General features: G+C 41.9%; 1 protein-coding gene across 1 annotated transcript in view; it reads right to left on the reverse strand.

The window, feature by feature from the left end:
- Positions 1-239: 239 nt before the first annotated feature.
- EPAS1 (endothelial PAS domain protein 1) overlaps positions 240-25,127 on the reverse strand; it is a 101,558-nt gene continuing 76,670 nt past the window's right edge. Inside the window, exons 7-16 of the mRNA XM_069955436.1 lie at positions 19,515-19,621; positions 17,085-17,232; positions 15,087-15,292; positions 14,452-14,639; positions 10,588-10,701; positions 8,790-9,277; positions 7,985-8,108; positions 6,848-6,968; positions 3,815-3,991; positions 240-2,363 (exon numbers count right to left, since the gene is read on the reverse strand). Of these exons, the coding sequence (XP_069811537.1) occupies positions 2,212-2,363; positions 3,815-3,991; positions 6,848-6,968; positions 7,985-8,108; positions 8,790-9,277; positions 10,588-10,701; positions 14,452-14,639; positions 15,087-15,292; positions 17,085-17,232; positions 19,515-19,621 (1,825 nt within the window). The 3' untranslated portion in view covers positions 240-2,211. The remainder of the gene's footprint in view (positions 2,364-3,814; positions 3,992-6,847; positions 6,969-7,984; positions 8,109-8,789; positions 9,278-10,587; positions 10,702-14,451; positions 14,640-15,086; positions 15,293-17,084; positions 17,233-19,514; positions 19,622-25,127) is intronic.

Genomic DNA, 25,127 nt, shown 5'->3' on the forward strand with positions numbered 1-25,127 from the left:
CATGGAGGAGCATGTGACCATGCCCCGCCCCCAGTGTCCACCACTAAGCCTGTATATGTCTATAGAGGACACTGGGGGTGGGGCATGGTCACATGCTCCTCTATGTCGGCCATCTTATGGACAGACTCAACACAGAGCAGGGCAGCCCAGCCTGGAGGAGGGGAATATGCTTTTAGCTCTATAAGGTACACAGGGAGTTTCTGTCAGTATATACAGTGAGTACAGTTACTAATACTGTACACTAAACTATTTTACTAAAAACTGGCCAACCCCTTTATTGAAGGACGCGCTTTAGGAGTCACTGCGTGGTAAACAAAAAGATCGCCATCATAATGTGTGATTAATAACATTAGTAAAATTCCTTTGGATAGACTGTATAATGCCTCATACACCAGCCCAACAAGAACCGCCGCCGCAGCTGCTGCTGCTACATTTACAAAAATAAAACCCAAAACATCTCAGAGTGAATTTTTTTTTTTTTCATGAAAAATAAAATATACAAACAGAAAACAAACAAACAAAAAGTAATGTACCAATAAAAAGAAGCCTTTACCTAAAAAGATTAATGGTTAAAACGCAATATAGGTTATCTGTTCACACATACAGATCATCTAAAGATAGTAATGGTAAATTGTGCAACATTACATGTCCCGCCACCCCCCCCCTCCCCCGTAGACCGGTATATTAGTAACAATGGGATAACATCTAAATAGTATATAAAAAAAATAAAATAAAACACAATCATATACAACAACGCGATTGGTCATTTCTCAATGTGAATTTATGATGTGACAGGCGCAGTTTCTGGCACGTAATGTGTACTAGGTCATATATACGGGTTTCTATTCTTTTATAATCCTTTGTATCACGTATTATACCTCTGGAGGAAATTTACCAGAATTGGTGCAAAATCTGAAAAATAAGAATCTTCTGGGTTACCATGGGCACCTGCTCCACTTTTCCTTTGCCCTAGTTTTAATATACCTTCCCCAATATTCCTATGTATCAGTCAGTTGTATATTGTATATATACATACATATAACGGTCACAATGTAAATTTCCGAGCCGGATACATCCGCATTATAACGTGTAAATATTTAGCGGACTTGTGTTTTCCATTGAGATAGGTTTAGTGTTATTGTTTATAGAGCAAATATAAAAGTTTGCAACTGAGTTCAGTTTCTTAAAGGGACACTAAAGTTGAAACAGCAACCGCTGCTGCTGCTGCTTAAAGGGGGTTCTCCACTTTCTACACTTTTTAGAAAGGTATCATGACAATCCGATAATTGCAACTGTCCTGATGATCTGCTATTATATCAGCAAAGTCTCCATATTCCCTGCAGCACACCCACAGGTTAAATGAGGCATTACACCTTGTTTTCTAATGCAGGGCAGAACAGGTCCGCCAGAACAAGAGGATTCTGGACAGATACCTCCCTCCCCCTTTATTTATAAACTGATCAAATTGAACACATAGAACCAATGATGACCAAGCAAGTTGATGCCACCTTTTTTGGATAAGGCCAGCCCCTTTCATCAAATTGGGAGGGTCATTTTGGTCGATTTTTCAGACTTTCTTTAAATTTAGTGTCCCTTTAATGTGTCGTGAACCTACACCTTATAGATCCCAATCCCTGGTCCCTTACCATACTACCAGCATCAGCACAGGCAGAACCAGGCTACTTCTTGTATTGGTGTCCCTATACTAAGTTCAGAGATAGGACAGGACTTCAAGTCAACCAAATGGCTTGAGTTCTTATGGAAATGTCAGGTTTGTTATAGATCTTTATAGCATTTAAAACCCAAATCTATACATTTTTTCCTATGTGATAGTGACAAATTCCGTTTTCTCTATGGATTCTGCATGATAAGTGAGATATAAGCACCATAAGATCAACTGTGGCCACTTAAAAAAATATAAGTTAATTTTACATGGGTATAAGCGTGTGTAAAACATTGTCTATACTATACAATTTGTTATTAAAATAAAGAAAAATACAGCAGGTAAAAACATATATATATCTATCTTATCTTTTAATAGGATGCCATGTCAGCAAGGCCACGGTTTGGTATTGTGAACAAAGTCCCACGTTTGAATAAATTCAGTAAAACTCTTTTATCAGTGATAGAAACTTTCTACTCGAAAAATAGAATAAGAAACTGAAGCCTCGTATATAAACAGTTACAAGTGGAAGAATAATGTGTCTCTCTTCAGGTGGTCTGGTCCAGCGCTCTGAGGAGGTCGCTGCCTTGCAGGAGGTGGGTGTTGCCCATTACCGGCACATTGACCTCACAGTCATATCTGGTCAGTTCTGGCAGCAGGTAAGGCTCATAGGATGGCCCGATGAGACGGTTGGTCAGAGCTGTAAAAGGACATATGAAAAAAAAAAAACGTTAACTGTGACCTAAAGGAATTGGTCGGTTCTGTGTTGCTCAAAGTTTAAAGGGATGTTCTCATCTCAGCTAAGGCTGGGTTCACACTACGTTTTTTGCAATCCGGATAGAAAAAACTGATGCATTTGTGTGCATCCATTTTGATCCGTTTTCCCGTTGACTTCCATTATTAAAAAAAAAAATGATCAAAAGGCATCAGGGTTTTTTTTTAACCTACACAAAAGTAAGGTCAGCTACGTTTTTGTGTACGTAAAAAAAAAAAAACGAATGTGTTTTGATCCATTTTTTTAAATAATGGAAGTCAATGGGAAAACAGATCAAAACTGATGCAAACAACTGCATCTGTTTTTTTTTATCCGTTCACCATCTGTTTTTTTGCAAACGGATAAAAAAAAAAAAAGTTCCAAATACGTATTGTGAACCTAGCCTAATATAGTTATACTTGTAGGACTCATCAAGTTAAATATTTTTGCAAATACATTCATTTGGCGAATCTCTCCTTCTCCTATGACCATACTAAACTCCCATTGTTGAAAGATCATTGTCCAGGTTACAGACCACCACTCTACTCTAATAGCAGTGATCTGGTGTATATATAGCCATAATGTGGATGAGAAATAATGTATATACTGTATAATGTATCTATCTATCTATCTATCTATCTATCTATCTATCTATCTATCTATCTATCTATCTATCTATCCACAAATATATAAACTATATCTATATATACACTAGCCAGACCACTGTTTTTAGAGCAGAGCTGTGGTCTATAACCTATACAAAAGGCTGTCTACAATGGGAGGGAAAGAGCAATATATTAGGGGAAGGAGACAAGTTTGCTAAATGATTTATTTGTAAAAATATTTAACTTGACGAGTCCTACAAGTATAACTATATTAGCTAAGATGGAAATACCTCTTTAAGTGTCAAAGAGGCGGTGCCCAACCACAGTGTACATACCTTCTCCCTCCTCCACCTCTCCTTGCTTTGACTGATTGACGTGCATCAATTCTGCAGGACAAAGAGGAGTGGGGGTGGGAGGAGGCATGTATGCTATGGCTTGACCCCACCTCCTTGACACTTGAGGTCTGAAAATTACATTCCCTTTAAATTTATTAATATATAAGAGATAGACTATGAAGACATGTAAAAAGCAATGGAAGAGCTATTGGAGTGCATGTGCACCCATATTCAAGCAGTGTCCGTAGGCCTCAATAATAGTTGTGGTCAGAGTATATACTGGAAGCAGAGTGTACTATTCAGTTAAAATTATCGATGAGGTCTAAAGGTCATCTGGCAAGCCTCATATACACAAGACTCAATTATTGGGCTGATAATACTATAGGAAAACTGTTTACCCAAAACTGAAAAGTCACTTATATAACTAGTAAAGCAAGTAAACCTATCAAGCATTTACCTTTGGGTTTTTGGGATTGTGGCATGTGGTATTCATGGTAGTTACAGCTGAAGAAGGTGCCCGGGTAGGGGGTTTTCCTTTCATCTCTGGAGTTTGGTGCAATGTGTTGCTGTGACTGTGACTGCTGGGCCATATGATGGGAGCTTACTCCCCTGTGCCTATTGCAGATGTACTCATCTAGAATCAGAAAAGCATCACGTGTCATTACATTTAATTCCTTAAATGCAGAGATCGGAGTGCGGATGGACAAGCAGGACTGGCTCCCGATGAGAGGCAGGTAACGTTAGTGTAAAGTTCCTCCAGCTCAAGTGGGGAAATTATATAAAAAAAAAAAACAACGAGATTTCATCTCTTAAAACCAGACCATCAGACATAATAGAAAAAAAAAACAAATTAAACTTCAACGTGTTTCAAAGTGTAACCTTCAGTTGTTAATCATGGTATTTTGGGTTTTGGCCTGGTTTTATTTAACCCCTTAAGGTCAAAGCCTATTTTCGTTTTTGCGCTTTTGCTTATTCCATTTTAAGTTTAAAAGTCCATAGCGCTTGCATTTTTTCACCTAGAGACGTATATGAGCGCTTACTTTTTGCGAAACCAATTGTACTTTGCAATGACAGGCATTATTTTTCCATAACATATGCTGCGAAACTGGAAAAAAATCATTTGCGCTGTCAAATTGAAAAAAAAACGAATTTGTTTTGATTTCGGGGAGTTTTGCATTTACGCCGTCCGTCCTATGGTAAAACTGACTTGTTATGCATGTTCCTCAAGTCGTTACGATTACTATGATATATAACATGTATAACTTATATTGTATCGGATGGCCTGTAAAAAATTCAAACCATTGTTAACAAATATATGTCACTTAAAATCGCTCCATTCCCAGGCTTATAGCGCTTTTATCCTTTGGTCTATGGGGCTGTGTGAGGTGTCAGTTTTTGCGCCATGATGTGTTCTTTCTATCAGTACCTTGATTGCGCATATACGACTTTTTGATCGTTTTTTATTACATTTTTTCTGGATTTGATGCGACCAAAAATGCGCAATTTTGCACTTTGGAATTTTTTTGCGCTGACGCCATTTACCGTGCGAGATCAGGAATGTGATTAATTCATAGTTCGGGCGATTACGCGCGCGGCGATACTAAATATGTTTATTTATTTATTTATTAATTTATATTTATAAAATGGGAAAAGGGGGGTGATTTGGACTTTTATTAGGGGAGGGGATTTTTTATTAATAAAAACACTTTTTTACTTTTTTTTTTACTGTAACTAGAAGCCCCCCTGGGGGACTTGTATATAGACAGCAATGATCTCTCATAGAGATCAATGCTGTGTATATACACAGCAAAGATCCATGAGATCGGTCATAGATTACTATGGCCTGCTGCAGGCCATAGCAATCTATTGCCGAGCCGGGATCAGCGTCATTCCGACGCTGAGGCCCGGCACGGGCAGAAGAACGGATCTCCGTCCCACTAGACACCAGGGACGTGCGGCGCAGTGCCTCTAAATGCAGCTGTCAGGTTTGACAGCTGCACTTAGAGGCTTAATTAGCCGGCGCGGCAACGGGACACGCGCCGGCTAATAGAGGCACTGCCCGGCTGCACATGTCAGCCGGGATCAGCGCCGTTCAGAGCGGGGTCCCGGCGGGACCCCGCTCTGAACACCCCGAGCGGCACCATGACGTATCAGATACGTCATGGGTCGCTAAGGGGTTAAAGGGATAGTTCGGCAAAAAAAATAAAAAAAATAAAATCAACTAGTGCCAGAAAGTGCCGGAGATTTGTAATTTACTTTTATTAAAAAAAAATATCGTCTTCCAGTACTTATGAACTGCTATATTTGCTGCAGGAAGTGGTGTATTTTTTTCAGTCTGGAGAGCAGGATAGGTTTTCTATCGAATTTGCTACTGCTCTGGACAATTCCTGACATGGACAGAGGTGGCAGCAGAGAGCACTGGTGTCAGACTGGAAAGAATACACCACTTCCTGCATGACATACAGCAGCTGATAAGTACTGGAAGACTGGAGATTTTTTAATTGAAGTAAATTACAAATCTCTGGCACTTTCTGGCACCAGTTGATTTGAAAGAATTTTGGGGGGTGGATGAACTAAATCTTTCAGAGCTGCAGAACGTTCAAAAATATCTCTTTGACAACAGGTATATATACATATACATCTATAGGCTATGTTCACACTACGTAAGGGACCGGCCGTTCTGTGACCCCGTCCGGTTCACGGAATGGACGGTCTCTGCCCGGATCATCTCGGCCGGTACCTAAGGATGATCTTTCTGGCCACAGAGCCCTGATGCGGGCGCGCGCCCGCAGCAGAGCTCCCCATAGCACACAGTGAAGCGAGCGGCCGGAGCCGCTCACTTCACTGTGTGAACTGACAATTCACTGAATTCATTGAATTGCGGCCGTAGAAAACTGACATGTCAGTTATTTGCGGGTCCACATGGGATCCCGGCCGGAGCGTGTACGATGTGTATGTTCCACACTGCATTAAGTACGGCCGTTGTTGCCGATGGCAACAACGCCCGTACTTTTACGTAGTGTGAACATAACCATAGTTATCAACATTATGAAAGTCAAAATTTGGACAGGTAAGCCCCCACTTTTCAGATCAGCATGAAATGCCCATAAAAAAAATTGGGAACATCCAACAAAATGCCAACCTTCTGGGAGGGTTTATATAAACCGCACCTCTTTGAAGGCCTGATCCTGGCAAAATCATGACTGTTGGCAAGTATGTATGTATGTAGGGGGAGATTTATCAAACATGGTGTAAAGTGACACTGGCTCAGTTGCCCCTAGCAACCAATCAGATTCCACCTTTCATTTTCCAAAGAGTCTGTGAGGAATGAAAGGTGGAATCTGATTGGTTGCTAGTGGCAACTGAGCCAGTTTCACTTTACACCATGTTTGATAAATCTCCCCCGTACTGTCCAGCCTGGAGCACAACCTGTTACTATGGGGGGCACAGTCTTCACATATACATTATATGGTGGAGATTTTCCTCTTACCTGTTAGAACACTTGTACTTAGTGATTTCTTTTCTGAAACAAGTGGGCACATTTCTGGCTTGAGAGATTTCATACGCTTCCACATTATTGAAGGTATGGTGTTATCGGGTAACTCCCCCTGCTAAGAGACACAACGTGAGATATAGACAATGAAGCCCATTCTGAAAACATAAGAGAAACAGAGCGCTGATCTCAGGGAGACCAGTCAAATATAACACTGCCTGAGCAGTTGCTCCCACCTAGCCAGAATCCTGCTCCACGCTGATGAGGGGCAACACCCTGAAACAGCTGTCTGTGGATGGATACTTGGCCTTGGTTTTTCCCTTTCATTACATTGACTTATAGGGCCACTCAATATGTTGGTTTTAGTGGTTTCCCTACAGGAGCCGCCCCCAGGCTGGGTCCTTCCCGGAGGGATATCTGGCTAGTCCTGTATTTTGAGACTCTTGGATGAGGCTCCATGTACTTTTTTTTGCATATTCATTCTGAAAACATGTCATGCACTGGAGATCAATCCACATTGATAAAGGCCGCGTAAGGAACATCAAATAGAAGATATACTCACCTTTCCCACCCCCCACAGTGCCAATTCTCCCAGTCCTCACTCATCACAGCTACATCCTAGTACTGCCCTACTTGGCCAATCACTTCAGCATTGTCCTGCATCAGTCAGCAATAGCCTAAGCGGGACAATTTTTGTGGGGAAGACGCATCATCAGCTGCCGGGAAGTAGCGGTCATGAGCAAAGACGGGGAGCATCAGGGAGAGGTGAGTATATCTTTTATTTTACTTTTATGCCAGCCTGGGGCAAATATAATTATTTTAATGTATGGACAACCCCTTTAAATTGCCCTGACAATCAGCTGTACACCAGTACAGGGGATGTTCTTTCTAACACCTATCCTCTCTGGATTATAGAGAGAAGTCCAAAGTGTCGACCCCCCCCCCCCCCCCCCCCCATGATGTTCTAGTTGTGCAAGACTAAATACTTGTCCAATTGGGACCTTGGGACCTGCTCCCCTTGCCTGAAGGACTACACACTGTATGATATCTAGCATTGTGTGTAGCGTTGTACTGTTCTTTCTTGTGTACTTTTGTTAGAATTGCTTTTAACCATTTTGTTATTTTGTATCTTACCACATTGAGCTGGGGAAATCCCTGATTTCCGTAATCCATCTGCCTCTTCCTCTTCATGTTGTGGCAGAATGGGATGTCACTGGGGTGTAAATCTTTGCCCCTCTGACCAAAACTCTCAAGTGATCTGTAAACAAGAGTTCCAGACGTATTTCATTGTGTTATAAATTATACAAAAAAAAAGGGAAAAAAGCAAAGAAGCTAATTCTAAGGCAAAATGAGATAGATAGATAGATAGGAGACAGACAGACAGACATATAGATAGATAGATAGGAGATAGATAGATAGATAGATAGAAGACAGATACTGTAGATAGATAGATAGATAGGAGATAGATAGAAAGATAGATAGATAGATAAATAGATAGGAGACAGATAGATAGATAGATAGATAGATAGATAGATAGATAGATAGATAGATAGGAGACAGATAGATAGATAGATAGGAGACAGATAGATAGATAGGAGATAGATAGATAGATAGATAGATAGATAGATAGATAGATAGATAGATAGATAGATAGGAGAAAGATAGGAGACAGATAGATAGATAGATAGATAGATAGATAGATAGATAGATAATAGATAGATAGATAGGAGATAGATAGATAGATAGATAGGAGACAGATAGATAGATAGGAGATAGATAGATAGATAGATAGATAGGAGAAAGATAGGAGACAGATAGATAGATAGATAGATAGATAGATAGATAATAGATAGATGATAGATAGATAGATAGGAGATAGATAGATAGATAGATAGATAGATAGATAGATAGATAGATAGATGGATCGATCTTATCTTACCTTTGTTTATATAGCGGCATGCTGTGCAAATGCATTGGCCGTCCTGAAGTGGAATTGGTTTGGGTTTCACTGAACTGATCCATCATTCTCCACTTCGTGTGCATGTAACTGACTGGTGGATCTGGAGGCCATTGAACGTTAGAGCGCCCGCCCATTGAGGACAATGGTGGACTAGCACCAGTTTGATATGCTGATAATTGTGGTGATTTCCTCCCACCATTATACAGCCCGTTAGGCAGAGTATCCCGGCTGGGATTACCACCTTTAGCTGCCATTGGCTGACAAAAGTTCTGATGAAGGAACTGGCTCTGTGAAGGAGGAGCACTGGACTGAAAGAGTGGGTTCATGCTACTGCGGTTCTGCTGGGATGGTTGTGCATTGTCATTGAGGGAACACTCTTCTTGACATATTGGATTCAATTGGAAATCTTCACCATCCATTGGAATGTATGGGGCGAGAGTTTCCAGGTCCAATTCATTAAAGTCATTCTATTGAAAAGAAAAGGAAAAGAAAATGAGAAGGCATTTATATCTGTTTTTTTTAATTGTCATATGACTTCTTTTTTAACTTTATTTTAAGTGCATTATTATGGGGGCAGCCATCTTGCTGTTTTTTTAAACACTTAGAGATAAGCTTTACAGCAAACCATGTGGACATAAAAAACAATAGACTTAAAGGGGAAGCTATAAACTTGTGTGGTTCCCTAACCTGTGCAGGTTGGGGGAAGGGGGGCCGAGCACTGACCATAAGCTATTGTAAATTACGTGATCCTATCTTATCTATACATTAGTGTCACCTTTTATTGTAATCCAGCATGTGATTATAGGGAGACTTTTAAAAACGTTCTCCACCATGTCCCATGGACATAAGAAACAAGAGTTAATAGGGAAGTTATTTACTTGTATGGTACAGTTTTCTAGGCATGCTCTATAACCTGTGCAGGGGTAGTTGGGGGGAGGGGGGCCAAACATTGACCATAAGCTATTGTTAATGACCTGATCTTGTCTTATCAATACATCAGTGTCACCTTTCATTGTAATCCTGCATGTGACTATAAGGAGACTTTCTCCACCGAACAGTAAGTGTCATTGTTATTAGGCTTAGTGGTCAAAATAAAAACTGCAAGATTTCTGGATTATCTTGCAGCACATTCAATTTCTTTGCTCAGCTGTTAGAACCTCTGACTTGTTTGCTCCATGGACTGTAATAATGCGAACGAATCAGATTTGTTCTTTGGCCGTGGTAGAAGTGTTTTATTTGTATCTACCATCAACAGGTTACAGAGGTGCTCATAGCTGTATGCAAATCCCAGTGTACCTGGTGTACTATAGTGGGTGCAGTACAAAAACATATACTATAGTGGGTGCACCTTCTAATACATCGAGCAAAAAAAAATTACAACGATTGTGTGGCAGACCAGTTTAGTAAATATTCCTCCTCTCTCTCTCTCTCTCTCTCTCTCTCTCTCTCTCTCTACATATATATATATATATATATAATATATATATATATATATATATATATATATATATATATAGATACACATATATATAGTGTTGCTGTTGTCTCTGGGTTTTCAGGATTAGGGGGGCAGTTGCAGTTACTACCCCGCTATAGCTATGTCACGACCACCTTAATGACCCCCCCCCAACTAGCGGCACATTAATACTACACATACATGTAACATAATGAGCGGATAATGAGTACAATGACTTCGCCAACTGGTTTTCTTCCAAAAACACGCACTGAACTTCTCAGTATTGCTGGAAGGAAAAATTCCTCGGTATAATCTACATACCTGGGTAGTACTGCACTTATTCTTTGCCTCTGTATCCATAGCAAACAGCTTTTCGATCAGCTCAATCTTGAGATCCTCTTCTAAAGACGTGTAATATTCTCCTGGAGTGCTTGGCTAGAATAAGAATAAGATAATGATTGGTATACAGTATGCCAGGAAAGGTCATGGTGCCAGAATGCATTTATTGGGTGACATGATTAGTCGACAAACAAGCTCATTCAATGGTTGATCGCTGGGCAATCATGGGGCAGATGACTCAATAATTGCCCCATTCATAAAGGCCTTTACTCAGACAACAGCTCAATACATAATGGACAAAACAATATACTATACAAGTGCAGGAAGCTGATGTTCCACAAGAACAGTCCGAAAAACCCAAAAAAGTGAAAAAAGGATTACTTGGGGTGCAAAGAAATTACATGTGTAAGTAATCTACCCCCAGGGGAGACCTCTTGGTACTGAGCGGATTAACGGCAAGATGAGCTTTAATGGCGCAGATAAGATCCAACAACTAAAACCTTTACAAGCTAAAAGTTTTGCTCATTTGCCCATCTGCTCATCTGGATGATTGGGAAACCTTAAAGTAGAAGTCCAGTGAAAATTTTTATGAAAGTATTGTATCGCTACCACCAAAAGTTATACAAATCCCCAATAGACACTTATTACGGGAAATGCTTTAAAAGTACTTTTTTCCCTGCACTTAGTACTGCTTCAAGGCTTCACTTCCTGGATAAAATGGTGATGTCACTTCCTGGATAACATGGTAATGTCACTTCCTGTATAACATGGTAATGTCACTTCCTGTATAAAATGATGATGTCACGACCTGACTCCCAGAGCTGTGCGGGCTGTGGCTGCTGGAGAGGATGATGGCAGAGGGATGCTCAGTGTCCCTCCAGTGTCCTGTGTCCCCCTGCCATCATCCTCTCCAGCAGCCACAGCCCACACAGCTCTGGGAGTCGGGTCATGACATCACCATTTTATCCAGGAAGTGAAGCCTTGATGCAGTAGTAAGTGCAGGGAAAAAAGCACTTCATAAGCATTTCCCTGAATAAGTGTATATTGGTGATTTGTACAACTTTTGGGGAGCAATAAAATACTTTTGCCCGACTTCTCCTTTAAAAGAAGCGAAAAAAGGAGACAATTTACAAACACTACAAGGCAGCATGTAGATATATAAAGAAGACAAAAATTTTGCAGAATTAAAGCTCAAACTAATTTAGGCTATGTTCACACTGCGTAAAATAAATTGTTTAATTTTGATTCCTAGCATGATTATAAACGGGATTTAAAGTCATTTACTTTAAATACTGCACCCAGCCTGAGAAACCACTCAGAAATTTTTTTACATCAAAATGAAGTTTAATTCAGCAGATATAAGTTTTACGTTCGCGGCCGCATTGAAATCCACGGCCGTTGTTGCAGTATTACCGCCCGGAAATAATTGACATGTTCAATTTTTACAGGGCCGTATAAACAACGGCCTTTATCTGAATTCAACGGCCGTAGTTACATTGCATTGCAGTCATTATAGGGAAGCTCAAAACAACGGCCGTAGTTTTGCGGCGCGGACAACGGACGTTATTTTATGTAGTGTGAACCTAGCCTTACAGTGATTGCTAGAGATAAGCGAACCCGAGCGGGCGACATATGATGACCAGTAGCTGACGAAGTGGGATGCAGCCCTACGGATTCCTGGAAAACATGGGTCTGTATCCAACTTCTTCAGTTATTTGTAATCAAATTCCGTAAGCTGAGGGACATGCCCCCCCCTTCCTGCACTGGTAACACCCAGTTTGCTATTTGGTCATAGGTAATACAAGAATTTACTGAAATTAGTAAGGCCACTAAGACTACAATTACAAGAATGCTTTTTAGAGAACTATATTCTGTGCAATATATATGCAAAAAGACTATATGCACTTTAAATATAAAATGGCACTCAAGCTTCAATATCTGCTTCAAACACCCCACAAAAGTAACCAGTTACCATTATGGTCAAGAGTCGACAAAACATAATGTAAAAATTGTTAAATGGATATTTGCTGAATCAATTCTATACTGCAAAACGAAAAAAAAAATCGGCCCTTATGACTGCCAGGAGTCCTGTTTGATCAAGTCCGAAGGTGGAAACGATGAAGAACATCAAGTCCATGGCATAGTCACAGGTACATTTACAAGGACGCCTTTCCTGCCAGTTGTAATTGTAACCTGTTAACCTTGATCACGTTAGTTACAAGTGAAATACCTAAGGACTTTGCTTTGGAATCAGGTTTGTGATTTGGGCAACGTTCCCAGTACATGTCAGTAATAAGTTCTCCTGACGCAACGTCCATCAGGTCTTCAGTAAGGAAACAGCTTGAAATATTCCAAAAACATTCAACATAAATTTGTTGTTTTCGCTAATGTTTTATGGTATCTAGCAATTATTCCACCACTTTAACCTCACCAGGATTAGACTGGTCCACCAGTGTACCAGAAGAACAAATGGGCTCAAAAATTGGTCTTGGACATCCAGGAGAAGACAACCTCATTTGGAGCCAGTCACTTGCCCCTAGAGTCCACATTTTATGTGCTGGTTGACAAATAACCTATTAGATCTTATTTATAATATGTAAAGAGTGAACTGGGAAATGTTATATATAGATGGAGTGTGGAAGCTCAGAATCATCTCCTCTGGTGGCCCAAGGAACCCCAATCAGACATTGGTTATTTTAATAGGTCAATGCAATGTTTGTGAGTGGCAAATAACACAGCTCCATATAGAATGACGGTTTTCCTAGGATTCCTCATAGATGATCTGTATGGTAACCGAGATTATACAAAAAGTACATCTTTACTCAAAAATCAAGACTACCAGTAGCAGAAATTAGTTTTGAGTGAATCTGCCGAACCCAAACACTCTGCATTTGACACTCTTGCATCTGGAGAAGATAAAAAGCGTAGGGAGTCGTGGAAAATATACAGTCATCAGACTTCTACAGGCAGCGGGAGTCAAATGCCGAGTGTTAAGGCTTGTCTGAACCCAAATATTCGACAAGGCAACACTATGTAAGCGCCGTAGTAATCCCGGCCGTTATTACAATGGCCGTGATTATTCCGAAACTTACGTAGTGTGAACATAGCCTTAGGCTATGTTCACACTACGTAAAAGTGCGGTCGTACTTTATACAGTGTGGAACACTGCCTTTACTGCTATGGGATTCCGTCCGGATCACATACAGCGCCGCAAAGAACTGAGATGTCAGTTTACTGCACCCGCAATTCAGTGAATTGCGGCCGCAGAAAGACCTGTCAGTTCCCACAATGAAGCGAGCTGTGTGAAGTTCTGATGCGCGCGCGCTGATGCGCCTGCATCAGAGCACTGTGGCCAGAAAGATCATCCAGCCGGTACTTAAGTACTGTCTGATCTTTGCAGAGACCGGCCGTTCCGTGATCCGGCCGGGTCACGGAACGGCTGGTCTCTCACGTAGTGTGAACATAGCCTAAGGCTGTATCTATGTTTTCCTGGTAGCCCTAGGGCTGCATCTATCTTCTACAGGCAGCGAGGGCTGCACATATGTGTCGCTTAATCTCTTCCATCACTCAAAGACAAATAATATATAGTAATAGCAGCCATGTTTACCGGCCATGGAGCCAGAACTCTGTCACAGGGTCACAGGTTCTTCACAAAAATTCATAGATCATTCTCTTATCTCCATAATTTGTGGTTGTCACCCAACATCTGTCAGCCATTTAAGTGATTGTGATAAACATCTAAATACCGTAGATTGCTACCAGTCCTCACTGACGGCTCCGCTGCCTTCAATTATTGGAAGAATACTCTCACAACTAATAAAGCACACAGTTGGCACAATGTCTTACCGTAGAACAAGTACTGGTACTGCTAGCACTTGGAGTACTGCTCCCTGGAGCCACCTGAGGTGCTGTGAAGGACGGACGGTTCATGATCTCAGCCTGGGGATTGTGGCTCTTGACTTCCAGTGGCCACTCGCCAGTGCTGGTCTGGGGACCACTACTGTAAGTCGATGGCTCCTCAAAAGTTTGAGCACCTGCAAAAGTATGAAATACTATTAACGCAACATCATCTTCTCTTTGTGAAAGGTAAAGTAAAGTGATTTTAATTCAATAGTAATAGTTCTAACTACATTATGATAGTAGGGCAAATACACTGCTTTCTTAGCGCCCTACTACACCAAATGATATCGTCCGTACTGGTAGATTACCAGCCTTTCCGGCCGATAATCGTTTAGCGTAATAGGTCATGTTGAAAGGCCATGTTTCTGTACCCCTGGATAACCCCCGAGAGGTCCTGGATTGCCCTTGATAGTTTATATACAGATTTACATCCTTTTAAAAGAAATTGCTTTGGAAATGTTAACAATTTTTTTTAGCCTCATTGCTTTTCAAGATACTGTATAAGCCAAAAGAAATACAACATAGACCCAGGCTAGTAGAGCTAACCGAGTCTGATGGTACTTAACAAAGAGACCACTCACCAAAGTCCAAAGAGATAATCTCATCTCCTGGGGTGGGGGCGAGTTGTGCCAGCTCTTCTGGCTCTTCCTTCAGTTTGGCAAACAAGAAGTCACTCGTCTTATCAGAGACAGCGTTGCTAAAGATGGAGTTCATGGTCATCTGATGTGGTTTAAACAGAGACTCTGTTTGGTCCATAGAGAATACAACATCGTTTTTCTCAATCTCACTGGGAAAAAAAAGGATCAAAAGGCAAATGAAATAACACGGCTAATAAATTTAATGTTCTTACAATCAACAATTTATCTACTAAAGGGAATCCCACCACAAACAAGTATTTCACAAAAAAAAACTGTGATTCTGTGTTCATTGCGATTAGTTTCATCTGGCGTGTGATGATTCGCTTTTAAATTGAAAAAATTTAGTTCAAAGAAGAAATTCAAGGGAGGGGGGTGAGGGGAATCATTATTGGGGGGGGGGGTAATAAAAGAAAAGACCATATGCTCACCTGTCCCCGTGCTGTGCCACATTACCGGGCTCCCGTACCCCGTTAGTTGTCTTTTTCTCTCGGTTTCCGAGTATGTGACGACCCGGGTTGAATGTCACAAGCGGGTGAGATTTAGCCCACTCAGCCAATCAGTGTTTTCAGCGGTGTCCCGCCCCAGTCACTGACTGGCTGAGTAGGGCTTCCGTCAATCGGGCTGTGACGTAGCAGGAAGGGAGCTAAGAAGACAGCTGGCTGGGGTCCACCAGCAGGACGCAGCGCTGCACAGGCACCAAGACAGGTGAATATGGCTTCTTTTTTATGTTCCCCCACCCCCAACTTGGAATAATTTTTTGGTGCTGTGCTGGACTTCCTCTTTAAGAGAAATGTACAGAATGAGGAAAAAGTTTTTGTTGACTTCCAAAAACAGCGTCACTGCTGTGCGCAGGCTGTGAAAAGTATTGCAACTCAGCACCATTTGCTTTAAGGGAAATGGCCTGCACTAATAGGATAGGTTTACACCATGTAAAAATGATGATCGTCTTTCATAATAACGGCCGTCATTGCACAAATATTTTCCATGATTTCAAAAATAAAAAACATTATTTGCACAATGACGCCTGTTATTTTGAAAGTCATCATTTTTACATGGTGTGAACCTAGCCGTAGACACAACACTTTGATTTCTTCTTAAGGATGGAAGCAGCTCTTTAAACCAGAACAAACTCCTTCAATGATTTTGGGAAAAAAAAACATTCCATAAAGGATCTACTAAAGTCAATGCATTTTCTAAGCCTTAAAGGGGTACTCCCAACTCCAAAATCAACAAGATAGGGGAAATCAAGCTGACCAGTCATGGTCTGACCATTAGGAATGGAGGAGCTCTGTTTTATCTACTAAGCGGCTTCCAGACATTGCAGGGTATCCAACAGCTAGTTACCCCCTATCTTGTTGATGGAGGGAAACTTTTAGAGCTTGGAGTACCCCTTTAACACCGCAGAGTTTGGAATAATCTATATAACAATGTCTTCTAATAGATGTGATCTAATCTGGTCACATCTTTCTATGCAATGTTCGGCAAATCAATAATGGGACCAGTGATGGAACTTGAAGACTTCAGAACTGACCACCAGCTTTACCACCAATGAGAAGGTCACAGGAATGGTAGATGCCTCGTAAACCAATGGTGGTATTCTGCACTCTTATTTCAATCAGGTTCATTTTCTCTTTATCAGTCACTTAGAATAAAGAATATTTATTTGAAAGGCAATCATCTTTATGAAAAGAACAGCATTTAAAAGATTTTACATCCAAAAATTCCCCAAAACACAGACCAATATGGTCGATAAGACGTCAACTTGACCTATGGCTTTAAATTAGTGAACTGATAATTACAAGAACTTTAGTTTCCATGAATGTTACACAAATAATTGGGTTTACTGAAAATAGATGGAAGATCATGAAGTAAGAAGAAGGTGACAGCTAAATATGGTTCTCCATCGTAGAGACACAACGATGATATTGTTGACCTCCTCACCTCAGGATGTAGTTCACACACACAATGCACTGTGGCTGCGAGTTGCGTGTGTTGTAAATGACTGTGCCTTGACTCTCCGCCCAGACATAGCCACCATGCTTGGCAAGCATCCGGTACTGACCACTGACCACTTGACCTTTTGTGCACACTGGTAAATCAAATAAAGAAAAAAGAAACAATCACATCGGTAGTTTTTATTTACAAATACATTTAATAACATAAAAAGATACTAAAAGCATGATAAGGCTATGTTAACACCCTGTCAAAATGGTGGCCGTTTTTATTGCACGGCCATCATTTAACGGCAAATAACACCTGTATTTATTTAAAAAAAAAAAAAAAACGACTGTTATTTACTGTTAAATTACAACCATCCACTAAAAATAACCAACATTTAGAGGGTATCCGACACAGCCTTATTCACACCCAATGCGGACTAGCAAAATGCAGCCAGCACTGCGGGATCAGGAGTCAGGCAACCAGTGTGGTGCTCTGCTCTGAGGAGACATCAAATGCAGCAAATGGGTAGATGAAACAAGCGGCACTCACCTATTCATGCAATAGGCTGTTTATTGTAGTGGCAATCACCGACAAACATAGTGGGAGACAGACAAAATACAGCAGGGGCGTTCCACAGGCAACGGCCATTTCGCACATCTCGTTACATCAGTAGAAGCGCAAGACACACGAAATGGGCCGTTGCCTGTGGAAAGCCCCTGCTGTATTTCATCTGTCTTCCCCTATGTTTGTCGGTGATTGCCACTATAATAAACAACCTACTGTATTTCATTAATAGGTGAGTGCCGCTTGTTTCATCTACCCACTCGATAAATAGAAAAAGCATTGTTAATACATCTCTTTACCTCCACCCCCTCTTCAATTATGTAAAATGACTGCCAGATTCTTAGACTATCATATGGGCACTGTGTATTAATGGTCTGAAACACCTCCAGCTCTAAACGGGCCCATACACTTAGACTACCGCCTCCGGTAGATTTGGATGAATGTCCAAAGTGTTTGGCGGTCCAGTGACTTCCCACTAACAGAAAGTGTCAACAGAAGAGTCAGGTGATGGAAATCCAACATGCCCGACCCTTCTCTCTACTGATACCTTCTGTCAGTGGAGAGTCGCAAGACCACCATACACCTTAAGCCCCTTTTACACTGGCTGATTATTGGCTAGAAATGCTTCTTTGGCCAGTAATCAGCCTGTATAAAAGTAACAACGATCAGCTGAGGAGCAGAAAAATGTCTGATCCTCCGCTGATCATATCTTTTGTGCGGGCAGTAAAATGTATCGATGTCGGCCGCACATCTCCTGTGTAAACAGGGACGTGCTACCGATAGCAATATATATGAATAGGTGCACAAACAATACAGTGATTGTTTGTGCGGCCCGGATGCAAAGTCACCACTAACGAGCGCTGATCTCCCCGATCGGTGCCCGTTTGCTGCCGCGGGCGGTTGCATAGTGTAAATGGAGACTTAGATAGTCAACATTTTTCTCGAAAGGATAAACCTACTAGACTAGCACAGAATTTTTTTTACTATAAATTTTCATTATACTCTGTTACCGCCATCATTTATGATAAACCTATTTGTGCCTGGCTCCATGACCTGCAAATCACGTTATAAGAAACGGCATAAGACATCATGTGCAAAACCGCAAATGAAGCCTTTGTCGGGAACGGCTTCCAAACATTTAGCAAAGTAAATGTTTAGCATTGCACATACTATACCAATAATAATAGATAAATTAAACACTGTCTCATGTGCACCAGAAACACTATGTCCTGAAGCCTCTGCCAAATCAAGTACTTAACTCCTCAATGATCTCAGCCCAATTAAGGATTTAGAGGCTCGAAATCTACACCTCAATAACACATCGCCGGGACTCTTCAGGACAATAACTTCACCTCAATGTGGAACATTACAACATTGTGCAAATGAAATGAAGTGTGATGACTTCAGTCTCCATTGACTGATCACGGTGCCAGCACATATGCACTCATTATTGATACTCAGATCTGTATACAATCACATATGTCAGGCCACACCTAGAATGGGTCACACTTGGGCTGCCAACTTCTACACCCTTCACTATGTAGGATTCCTTTTTGTGAGAAGGACATAGCCTATCAATCACTAGCGATCATGGATTTAGGGTGGATCCTGGAAATGATTTCCCTACACTGCCTCCGCAGGAGAAAATAGGTATTGCAGAATTAAAAATCAATAGATTTTCCAGTAAGAATTAGATGGGGAGAATGTGTAAGAAAATGCAACCTCTCAAGTATGTAAAAATATTATTGGCAATAAAGCTATCCACGTATCCACAAATCTTCTATCTTATCTACTGCGGCCTTATACCATGTTCCTCACAGCATGTACCCAGATAAGTCATCACAGAACATCCTGCTTAATACTTACAGTTCTGGTGGCTTTTAGTCATACTTTCTGAATCCAAGGCATGATAAAACTCATATGCCGAGCGCCCGAGCAGCTCCTCTGGATGGTATCCAACCAATTCAGTTATTCTTAGGATAGAAAATATAAAAATAAAAAAAGTTTAGTATGCTGAAATCCGTATGAACCATGTGACAGCAGGCTATATGTTCAGAGAGAGCTGAAGTATCGTTTGTGACTTAATACTATAGAAAACTATGGTTAACAACGTACAACAAAGTCGATATATGACCTTCCAAAGGTATTAAGACCAATAGCAATTGAAAGAGAGTCTTTGTAACTGGATAGTGGTCTAACGAATACAATAATACATGGAACATCCACTTTATATCAGATGGAATAAGCTTTTTCATCATAGAAGAGGATTCTTTATTGTAAGGGCAGGTCTAGGTCTGTTACTATGTTAGGCTATGTTGTCGTCCGTTGTTGCTATCGGCGCCGCAAAGAACTGACATGTTAGTTTTTTGCGGCCGCTATTCAGTGAATAGCGGCCGTAGGAAACCATGTCAGTGCACACTATAAAGCGAGCGGCTCCGGGCACTTGCTTCATAGTGTGCTATGGAGAGTTCAGCACGCGCCCGCATCAGAAACCTGCGGCAGGAAAGATCATCCACTGCAGTACCGGACAGGATGATCTTTGCAGAGACCGGCCACTTGCCCGGTCTCTTACGCCATGTGAACATGGTCTTAGGGAGCATCCTCTCCATATTAGATGGAAAACAGATTCTTTTCTGTAAAAGTACAAATAAGTCCGTTACCAAATGAGGAAACACCCACTATATATAAGATTGAGTAATTTATTTTATTTTTGTAAAAAAGAATACTTTACTGTATGAGCATATTTACAGCATTATACAGGAGGATCTGCTGTATATTAGATGTAAAACGCCAGAAAAGGATTCTTTACTGTAAAAGTCTGTTACCAATTTAGGAAACAGCCACTAAATATTAGATGGAAGAATTTATTTTATTTTTTTATAGAAAAAAATTCTTTACTGTAAGAGTATGTCTACAGCATTATAAGGGAGGATCTTCTATATATTAGATTGGAAAAGTATATAATGTCTACATCACTATCCCCCCTAATATATGGATATCAGGTAACTTACAAATACATCATAGGGTTATTTTCTGTGCCTGGTATTACAGCTTAGTTTTATACATATACATAGCTTAGGGTAGCATAAACTAGTGACAGAGAAGCTGAACCGAATGATGCATCACTTACATTGTTCTGTGCAGCTGATACGGAGATATCCTGCAGAGTATCATTGGCAATAAGTAGTCCTCTCCATTATATACATGAGCCCTGTAGTCCTGGATATTCATGAGAAGCAGAAAACTCCGCCCACCATATGCTGATTGGCAGTTATCCATCCATGCTGTGTATAGGAAGTCAACTGTCAATCAGCAGCTGGAGGGCGGGGAAAGTGGTGCAGCAATAATCCTATTCTCCTGCACATTAGGAGAACGGCTGAACAGAATGATGTAGGTAACACACCAATCTGTTCAGCATTATGCTGCGCTCATTTAAGGTGGAATGAACCTAGCTATACATTGGCTATGTTCACACACATCAGATTTGTTCCGCTTCATATCTGATCACAAGCTGCCTCAAATCCAGGAACGGGTGGGCATAGTGATACCCAATATGCCCCAGAGGCCCCTATACACATTAGGTGGTTGTCCGACCCCAGGTTTGAATGACTTTAATCCACTGCAGCTCTGGATGGTATACAGAAAACTACCAGCCTTGTATTCAGCAAAACAAATATACTATGTGAGGGCAAATCCAGTGTTTAGAAGGTGCCAAACCACTAGATCTGTTGAAACACATAGAGACGTATTAACCATGTCGGCTATAAATCTCATTAAAATATCTTTCCCACATGATGTAGCCTTGCGGCAGAATGAACCTCGTCGTGAGGACAGAATGCAACAAACACGGCTCCTGTTTAGCTACAAGAGTTAACAGTGCATCTCAGAGTGATATACTCCTCGATCTCATCAATGACCTGGTCACAAGAAGGACTTCTTCTCCAACGTTGCTTTTTACAATCTCATTTTGTTGTAGTCAGCTGTGATCTGTCCCATCACTGTCCCATTGAAATCATAATAGCCTTCTATGGTCCTCCAGAGGAGGAGGCGCTCTTGTAGCCATTCTCTATGCCAAATAATCAATGTCGATGAAAGAACAATTATTATTACCAAAATAAGTGGCATCAAAATTGTCTGATTTGTTCCTGGGGGCATCGGGTAATATATGTATTGATTTTGCTCTTTTTTCATGTTGAGCGTGTTTTAGTTATTATTACTTTAAAGCAGTCGTGTCAAACTCATGGCCCTCCGGCTGTTGTAAAACTTCAATTTCTGTCCACGCCTGGACAGCCCAAGCTTTGGCTGTACAGGTATGATGGGAATTGTAGTTCTGCAACAGCTGGAGGGCTCTATAGGGTAACTGTCTCTTAAAAAAAAAAAAAAAATCCAATATATCATAGCAACTCAAGGCTTTCTTTGTCCCCTACACTTAAAGGCCAAATTACACAGCTTGATATTGAGGGGGAAGCGAACGCCGACCTATCAGTTCACCTTCCCCTTCGTTCCCCGCTCACCGCCTGTGGTATGCAGGGCCGGCGTTAGGGGGGGGCAAAGAGGGCAGTTGCCCAGGGCCCCCCTGCCCCAGTTACAGTGAGTGTTAGGTGCAGGACTGCACGGGCAGCGTCCTGCAGGCTCTGGCAGTGATCCCTGGCTGCAGCTTATGGCTGCTATCAGGGGTCACACAGAGGCTACAGGACGCTCTGCTCCGGAGTGTGTAGCTTCCCCCTCCCCCTCCCTTCTGTACCATGTGATTTCCTCTCTCTTCCTGGTGAGGCTGGTGTGGAGCTGTCGGGACGATGGAGGAGAGGGCTGCAGGGTGAGGAGCACAGCCTCCTGCTGCTGCTGCCATGGACAAGGACAACTACACCCAGCATGCTGTTAGAGGGGGTAAGTATACTGTCCATGTAGTGTGTGTATGAATGTAGGTGTATAATGGATGACTGTAGTGTGTGTTACATGTCATGTGTGTAGTGTATGGACTCTATGGTTTGGATCTGTATAATGTGTTTTCATGGATGTGTTAGTGTATATATATATATATATATATATATATATATATATATATATATACATATATATATATATAGTAGTGGTTGGGTCCGCGGTTACACAGTGCAGGATGCACAGTCCTCATGGGGTTCGGTCCTTCACCCCAATCGTATTCCAGAAAAACAATCCGAGGACAGCATCTCCTTATAAAGTGCTTATTGCTTTATTGTGCCAGTTTGCAAAGATTCTTTGCAAACTGGCACAATAAATTAATAAGCACTTTATAAGGAGATGCTGTCCTCGGATTGTTTATATATATATATATATATATATATATATATATATATATATATATATTAGTGTGTGTGTATTAGCACTGCTGACTCCAAGTGTTCAGGTGAATAGACTGTATATAGGAGCTGCAGCCATTCTCTGGTGACCACTGAGGCTGGTGATTGGCTGCAGCTCCTATGTATAGTGTATGATGATGTCACTAAGGCAACACAGTGTATTTTATTGAGAAAAAAACAAGGTGGCGGTCACTGTATGGTGGTAATATTGGTCCGTATATAGTGTCATTATGCAGTGGTCAGTCTATGGTGGTAATATTGGTCTGTATATAGTGTGTATAGAGAGTTATTACCGCGATAGAGGGACCGCCACATAATGACTCTATATACACTATATACAGACCAATATTACTGCCATAGACTGACCGCCACATAATGCATAATGACTCTATATACACACTATATACAAACCATTATTACCACCATAGAGTGACCGCCACATGATATTGGTCTGTATATAGTGTATATAGAGTCATTATGAGGTGATCACTCTATGGCAGTAATATTGGTCTGTATATAGTGTATATATAGTGTCATTATGCATACCTCCCAACTTTTGCAAAGAGCAAAGAGGGACATGTGCGCCGCGGTCCCAATAGCCACGCCCCCATAGCGACCCTCCATAGCCACACCCCCATAGCAACCCTCCATAGCCACGCCCCTATATCAACCCTCCATAGCCACTCCCCTACAGTCACCACATGCTGCTGACTGAATAGTGCCCTATACAGTATCCAATCCCGCCAAAAATGCCCTATATGGTATCCAATCCCCCATTATAGTGCCCCACATAGTATCCAATCCCCCACATAGTGCCCCACATAGTATCCAATGCCCCCATATAGTGACCAACATAGTATCCAATCCTCACATAGTGCCCAACATAGAATCCAATCCCCCACATAGTGCCCCACATAGTATCCAATCCCCCACATAGAATCCAATCCCCCATATAGTGCCCCACATAGTATCCAATGCCCCATATAGTGCCCCACATAGTATCCAATGCCCCATATAGTGCCCCACATAGTATCCAATGCCCCATATAGTGCCCCACATAGTAGCCATGCCCCCATATGGTGCCCCACATAGTAGCCAATCCCCATATAGTGTCCCACATAGTAGCCAATCCCCCCATATAGTGCCCCACATAGTAGCCAATCCCCATATAGTGCCCCACATAATAGCCAAACCCCCAGAGTGCCCACATAGTAGCCAATGCCCCCATATATGCCCCATATAGTAGCCAATCCCCCATATAGTGCCCACATAGTAGCCAATGCCCCCATATATGCCCCACATAGTAGCCAATCCCCCATATAGTGCCCCACATAGTAGCCAATCCCCCATATATGCCCCACATAGTAGCCAATGCCCCCATATATGCCCCACATAGTAGCCAATCCCCCATATAGTGCCCACATAGTAGCCAATCCCCCATATAGTGCCCACATAGTAGCCAATGCCCCCATATATGCCCCACATAGTAGCCAATCCCCCATATAGTGCCCCACATAGTAGCCAATCCCCCATATATGCCCCACATAGTAGCCAATCCCCCATATAGTGCCCCACATAGTAGCCAATCCCCCATATATGCCCCACATAGTAGCCAATGCCCCCCACATAGTAGCCAATCCCCCCACATAGTAGCCAATACCCCATATAGCGCCCCACAGAGTAGCCAATCCCCCCATTAGTGTGGCCCCAGCGGCAAAAACAATAAACCAGTAACTCACCTGTCCGCCGGTCCCAGCAGCTCCTCTTCCGGCAGAACGCGCACTCCCGTCATCCTCCGGGGCGGGCAGCGGGGTATACAGACACTGACTGTGCCGGAAGTGAGTCATGAGCAGGTCACTTCCGGCACAGTCAGTGTCTGTATACCCCGCTGCCCGCCCCGGAGGATGACGGGAGTGCGCGCTCTGCCGGGAGAGGAGCTGCTGGGACCGGAGGACAGGTGAGTTACTGGTTTATTGTTTTTTTCGCTGGGGCCACTTAAAATGCGGGACACGGGGGGCCGTTCCGGGACCGCGGGACAGAACCCCGAAAACGGGACTGTCCCGCGAAATCCGGGACGGTTGGGAGGTATGCATTATGCAGTGGTCAGTCTATGGCGGTAATATTGGTCTGTATATAGTGT

Source organism: Dendropsophus ebraccatus, chromosome 15 (genome assembly GCF_027789765.1).
Source record: "Dendropsophus ebraccatus isolate aDenEbr1 chromosome 15, aDenEbr1.pat, whole genome shotgun sequence".
NCBI classification, from domain to species: Eukaryota; Metazoa; Chordata; class Amphibia; order Anura; family Hylidae; genus Dendropsophus; species Dendropsophus ebraccatus.